Source organism: Anopheles coluzzii, chromosome 3 (genome assembly GCF_943734685.1).
Source record: "Anopheles coluzzii chromosome 3, AcolN3, whole genome shotgun sequence".
In the NCBI taxonomy this organism is placed as follows: Eukaryota; Metazoa; Arthropoda; class Insecta; order Diptera; family Culicidae; genus Anopheles; species Anopheles coluzzii.
In genome coordinates this window covers 26,741,688-26,748,628 of record NC_064671.1, presented here as the reverse complement: position 1 = coordinate 26,748,628, position 6,941 = coordinate 26,741,688, and the positions used below count along the sequence as shown (strand labels likewise).

General features: G+C 54.9%; 1 protein-coding gene across 1 annotated transcript; it reads left to right on the top strand.

Moving 5' to 3' along the window:
* The first annotated feature begins 261 nt into the window (after nucleotides 1-261).
* LOC120957507 (uncharacterized) lies at nucleotides 262-6,152 on the top strand. Its single transcript, XM_040379749.2, has one exon. The coding sequence runs from the start codon at nucleotides 2,953-2,955 to the stop codon at nucleotides 5,386-5,388; it is 2,436 nt and encodes an 811-aa protein (XP_040235683.2). The 5' UTR covers nucleotides 262-2,952; the 3' UTR covers nucleotides 5,389-6,152.
* Nucleotides 6,153-6,941: the final 789 nt, after the last annotated feature.

Genomic DNA, 6,941 nt, shown 5'->3' with positions numbered 1-6,941 from the left:
ATTATGCTGTGAGAAGATGTCACAGCTCTTGTGCTCACTCGTGTCAGCGTCTCATCTAATGCTCCTGTTTTGCAGACGCTCTCTCGTTTTTCGTCTCTCTCTCTCTCTCTCTCTCTCTCTCTCTCTCTCTCTCTTCGTTCGTCTGTCTCTCCAATCCGACTCTCACACACCTCCGCTCGAATGCGGCTACACAGAGCATAGAGAAAAACAAAAAAAAACACACACACACACACTCACCACTCACAAACAAGCGCGCTTACGGGGCCGATCGATCGGCGCGGAACAGCCGAGAGGAAAACGCGGCGGACCCCTGGTCGGAACGGGCCCGACCTTCGCCAAAGCCCGAAGAGAAGATTTTCATTCAGTCAAAATCTGTTTACGGTACGCAGCGGACGTGCGGCGTGTATGTGCCCATCTCACGTGACCGAAGCGCGCGCGCGCGCCCTCTTTCTTTGAGCCAAAAAGCCAGCCAGCCAATACTGATTCCGTCGATTCCGAGTGGGGTTTTCGGCTGTTTTGCGTTAGTGTGTCTCTGCCGCAACCTCGCCCCCTATCCCACAGTGTGTGTGTGTGCGCGAGAATTTTGGAAAGAAAAAGATTGAGACAACGCGAATCGCAAGTGAAAATCAAACGAAATACAAATAAAAAAATACAGGTGCTTAAATCAGGTGCCCCGCAGCATCGTGCTAGAATTGTTGGGTGAAAATTGTGAATAGCAGCAAAGCGTGTGTGCGTGGCTCACGGTGAAATCGAACGCATCCTGTGTGCGGTGTTGAGGTGAAAAGTTTAAGTAAATTTTGCGTTTTGCGCAAAACTTGTGCCCGAGCGAGCAAAAGGCCTTGCGGCGATAGTGTGCACCGACCACCGGGGAAAACTGTGTGCCCGAGACTTGCCGACTGAATGCCGGGAGGGAAGAGTGAAAAATCAATTCGAGTACAGCAACCTCTCACCCGCCTGCCCTCGCCGAATCGGCCTGCCGCAGCACGGGGTTTGGAGAATTGTGCTGTAAATCATTTTCCTCCTCACACCGAAGAGGTATTGCCGTGTGCCGTGAGTTTATGTGTGTGTGTGCTTCAAAGGAAAATATCGCATAGTTTTCCCTAAGTGAAACGAAACGAGAAAAATTCTAACCCCATTTTACACACCCCACAGCCGAAATCATTCGACCAGTGTGAGGGGTGTGCTCGACGCTTTCCCAAAACCACAGTGGGCAATGGAAGTGAAGTGAAGTTTCCCTGCCCCGTACGTGATCGTGTACGTGTGTCTGTGCGTGTGTGTGTGTGCATCTTGAAAGATAATGGTGCGTACGTTCGTTCGCAGCAGCAGCAGCAGTAACAGCAGCAGTAGAGCAGCAGCAGTGCGAAGTTACGTCTTACTACTTCCACCCAAGATTGCTGCAGCGTGAAGCAAAAACCGCAAAGTCAGCAAACGGCAGCATCTTCCCGTCCGCAAGCACACAAGCGAACCCTCCGGGTAGGCAGCGGAAAAAAAGAAGGGGAAAAGGCAGCAAACCAACCTAAAAAAAAAAACAATCCCGTCGTGGTTCGAACGCAAAACCAATCCGGCAACGTCGGCGAAAGGCGGTCAGAACACACACACACACACACAAAAAGCGTCTACATTTTCGCAGCACAGCTTTTTGGCCCTTTCCGGCGGCCACCGGAAATTGCCCACACACCCCCTGGGTTCCTCCCTATTCCCCCGTGCGTGTGTGTGTATGTGTGTGTGTGTACGTATGTGATTGTGGTTGCTTTGCCCTTCCGAAAGCATCCAAAAGAAGTGAAAAAAAATTAAACCTGGAAGGCGAGAATATTTGATTTTCGTTTCATTTCGGATTTATGAGGCATTGGCTACCGTCTTCTTTTTTCTCAGTGTGTGTGTGTGTGAGTGTGTGCTGTATTGCACCAGCTAGTGTTTCCGCACATTCCCCGGCTGTGCCCTGAGGGTGAATAATTCAAAGTTCAATTCGCCATAACTGAATTGGCCGCAGCTGCGAATCACGGTCGGGCCGTAACGCGCGTGCAGCCGTGTAACGCCGTGCACCGTAACGCTACAGTCGACACACGGTGAACCGATCAAATCATCATCCCATCGCTGCCAGTGTGCCAGTGAGTGAAGCGTTTCCCAACATCATCATCATCATCATCGGCATTAAGCGGAAGCAAGCGGGGAAGTTGAAAGAGCGGTGGATTCGGTTTTCCCACCCTCAAAGTGCCGGGCCTGTGCTGCAGCATAAGCGTTACGTAATAAATTTTCATATAAAACGGCCCCATAACAAGGATTAAATTGGATTTATTACCAGTGAATGAAAAATTGATTTATGTACAAAATTGATTTTTCTCCCACAATCGTGCCACACCGTGCTGTGTGTCCTGTGTGAAAACGGTTTAATGCGGTTGTGTGTGTGTGCGTGTTGAAACCCAAAAAAAAAAAACATCGCAGGGAAAGTGTAGTGAATGGAGCCCAATGTGCATAATAATTAATCCCTTGTTAATCGATTGAAAAAGCGGAAGAGAGTGAGAGAAAAATATATAAAAAAACGAATCTCCGAGTCCGAGTGTATGAGGCAGTTTATCAATGAAGTTTGTGTCCTGCAGGCCACTCAGCGTGCGTTGAGCCACTCGCCAGTCGCCGGTGCAGAAGGATCCGGGAGCCCAGCCCAGCCGCAGCTGGACCGCAGTGAGTAATGCAAATGAAATCCCCCAGCAGGCGTAGAGCTCTGCCGTCCCCGTTCTGCACCGATAGCGCCATGGGCCCGACGACGGCACGGTGCATTTGTTGATCGTCCACACAGAGAGACACGAAAACGAAAAAAAAAACACACTCATTGAGAAGCGAAAGAGAAGAAAACAGGAGCAGAAGAAGAAGCAGTTTTGTTTGTTTTTGGCACGTGAAGCGATTAGTTTTGTTTGTTAAGTTCGGCGATCGCGTGCTCATCCCGAAACGCCACAAATGGAACAACGACATAGCGAGCAGTGCGGGGCGCTGGATGAGACGCAGTGCTTTCGGATAGGACGGCACCCGGAGGTGCAGCAGCACTGTCGGAGGCAGCCCTCCTCCACCCGGCACAAGGTGCGGACGATGCCGGTGCTGCTGTCCCTGCTGCTAGTGCTGCTGCTGCCCGCCCTCGTGAGCCGCGGCCAGGTGAGCGGCGAACCGAACTGCCCGTCCGCCTGCCAGTGCAAGTGGAAGGGCGGCAAGCAGGCGGTGGAGTGTCTGAGCGGCAACCTGTTCACCATCCCGGAGAACATCGACCACTCGACGCAGGTGCTGGACGTGTCCGGCAACAATCTGCAGATCATCTCGAACGAAACGTTCGTCCGGTCGAACCTGCTGAACCTGCAGAAGCTGTACATGCGCGACTGCCGCATCGGCCAGATCGATGACGGGGCGTTCGCCGGGCTGACCAATCTGGTCGAGCTCGACCTGTCGATCAACCTGCTGACGGCGGTACCGTCCGCCGCCTTCCAGCACATCGTGTCGCTGCGGGACCTTACGCTCGCCCGCAACCACATCCAGAAGATCGAGAGCCACGCGTTCCGGAACGTGACGGCGCTGACCAAGCTCGATCTGTCGTTCTGCAGCATCCAGACGATCGCGCCGCAAGCGTTCGAGGGGCTCGGGTCGCTCCACTCGCTCAAGCTGAACGGCAACCAGCTGTCCGAGCTGCGGCCGAAAACGATCGAAACGCTCAGCCGGCTGCACGGGATCGAGCTGCACGGGAATCCGTGGGTGTGCGACTGCCGGCTGCGGGCGGCCAAGCTGTGGCTGACGGAGCACAACATCCCGTACCCGATCGCGCCGACCTGTGCCGGCGGGCCGGAGCGCGTGATGGACAAAACGTTCGGCGAGCTGCAGGTGGACGATTTCGCCTGCAAGCCGGAGATGCTGCCGGTGCGCCGCTTCATCCAGTCGTACAGCGGGGAAAATGCCACGATCGAGTGCCGCAGCTCGGCCGTGCCGTCCGCCACGGTGAACTGGTACTGGAACGGGAAGCTGCTGGTGAACAACTCACACTTCAGCGCGTACCAGCGCGTGCTGGTGCACGAGCAGGGCAACTTCGAGAAGCGGTCGCGGCTAACGCTCACCAACGCGCAGGAGACGGACTCGAGCGAGTTCTACTGCGTGGTGGAGAACCGGGCCGGCACGGCCGAGGCCAACTTTACGCTGCACGTGGCGATGCGCGACGTCGGGTTCGTGATCGAAAACCGCCAGGTCATTGGGCTGAGCGCGGCCCTGGTCATACTGATACTGTTCATCCTGCTGATCATACTGTTCCTGCTGGTGCGGTTACGGCGCATACCGATGACGGAGACGAAAACCCCGAACCAGGTCGAGGTGATCACGTCCGTAAGTCCCTCTAGCAATGTAAATGGCAAGGTGGCGACGCCTATTAACAATTGTCATTCTCCAGATCGAGCCAAAGCCGCCGGCGATCTGAAGTGCGGCCCGAACCCGGCCGCGAACCCGCTCCAGAAGCCGCCGCGGCTGACCGACCTGCCGTACTCGACGTCGCACTACGACGGCGGCGGCAGTCTGATCGCGTCCGGCCAGTGCTTCGTCTCGCCGACCCACTCGCTCGCCGGCAACAATCCGGACCTGATCAACGACACCAAGCGGCTGGGCAGCGGGACGGACCTGACGGCGGCGACGGCAGCGCCGGGCCCGGCCGTGCCCGGCGGTGGTGTGGCCGACCCGCTCGCCCACCTCGGCCAGCTGCAGCTGCAGGCCACCAGCGCGCTCAGCACCGCCCTCTCGCTGATGGATCCGGTCGAGCGGCCGGGCAGTGGCGAGTATAGCCGGGCCGGTTGCGACTCGCTCTATCCGTCCGGGCTGTGGGAAACGCACAGCTCCAACCTAGCGGCGACCGGGCTCGACCATGGGGGGAGCCACGGTCCCGGTCCGTACTCGGACAAGCTACCGATTCTCGGCGGTGGCGGCTCCGGTGCCGGCCCCGCCATGCTAAACCTCGACGACGAAACGTCCTCGGTGGACTATCTCAGCCGGACGTTCCCGCGCACCCATCTTACCGGCGGGCTGTCGCTGTCGACCACCGCATCGTCCGGCGGGTCGTACGGCCACGGGGCAGCAGCAGCAGCAGCAGCGACGGGCGGCACTACTACCACCGGCAGTGGCGGCGGCTACCCGGCCGACTACGGGCTGCCGATCGTGCCCGGCGCCGAGCAGCTGCACAACAAGCTGGCGAGCGGGCAGCCGGCCCACCACGGCAGCACCGGCAGCATGCCGATGAACGCGAAAACGCTGCGCGTGTGGCAGAAGGGCGGCGTGCCGGTTCTGCCACCGGTCACCGCCTTAAAACGTGCTTTATCCAACAGCCGCAACTCGCCCGACGAAGGCTACCAGGAGGGCTGCGGGACGGACGTGTAGTCCTGCCTGTAGCCTTTCCGCTTGCCCAGCCTGCTAGCAGCAGCAGCAGCAGCAGCAGCAGCCCACGACCAGCCGCCTCCCTCCCCGGCCCCAGCGAGTGATAACGACGACGATGACGACGAGGACGACGTTTGAGCGCTGCCGGCACCACCACTGGATCCGCTCGAAACCGCTCGAAATGGCGCCTGCCGGTATGCAAACCGCACGACACACACAGACGTTGGGCGTATGGTGAAAAATGGTGTGCGTTTTTAGACAAGAAACCCCGTTTTTTGTGTTTTATGTGGGTGTGTGTGTGTGTGCGCGGTACGAGTATAGTATTTGTGTCTCTCAATCGCCTCGCGATACTCGAAAAGTAGCTAGTACGAAAATGCTTCCTCGGTGAGCAACACGCGTCACGAAACGACTAATAACTGAATGACCGGCGAGTGAGATTTGTAGACGTTGCCCAGGAAGAACGAACACGAAAACGAGTAGCGAAAACATAGCACTACACAGAAAAGAAAACCACCACCTCCGGTCCTTAAGCGTGCGTGTGTACAATGTATGTATGTGTGTTAATTCTTGTGCAAGCGACCGGTAAAAAAAAGGGAAGAACGGGAAAATGGTCCATTGTTTTCAATTACGTTTCGCAGTACGGTCTAGTGATGGGTCGGTCTGAACCTGATAGTTTCTGTACTATCATTCAAACTTGTCACAAAGTTTGTGTGCGCGTGTGTTGTAAAACTGTGGACCGGGATTTAACAAAAAAAAAAAAACATCGGGAAGGCATTTATGAATGAGGCGCAAATAAGAGCAAAAGCACGAAACAAAACGCTCCAAAAGCAAACGCTGCGCGACAAGGCTCGGCTACAGGAGGGCAACAGCGGAAAGTGTATGAATGTGATAAGTACTGTGAAAGGTACGTCTTTTTTCATCTGATTTTGTTTGAGAGGTTTATGTTACTTTCTTTTTTTTATACACACACATAACCATAATCCAAAAAGGAGTACGTAAGCGAACCAGTTCGGCGTTCGGTCTGGTATAACTAGAGCATAAGCACATCCCGGTGTAGTAGGATGTCCCTCCTCTGTCCCGTTTCCCTTTGTATCTGTGAAACGGCACACATGTTGTTTTCCAAACCCCCCTTTTTCCGACCGTGTGCAGTCGGCGCTCTCCATCCACCAGCTCTCCAGTATTGGCACGGGAAGTGCGGGTGGAGGGCTGTCACTAGTGAGCCCCGGGAAAGGTTCAAACAGCTTTGAGAAGAGTTTTGAAACAAAGTTTGAAACACACACAAACACATGCACGGTCCTGGTGGTGGCTGGTGATGGAGAGCGTGGACAATGCGGGTACGTTGTAGCAAGCAACAAGGAAAGAGGAAGTAAAGGAAGAAGAAGATGGGGAGGGAAAACATACCGAGAAACCGAGTTAAAGGACTCACTCACTCTCTGAGACAAAAAAGACTTGTAAACTTAATTAATGAAGGTAAATACTTAGGTGTACAGAAAACTTTGTTTATATAATTATAGCGAGAAAGTAAATAAATTATATCTATATACACAAGGCGCAGC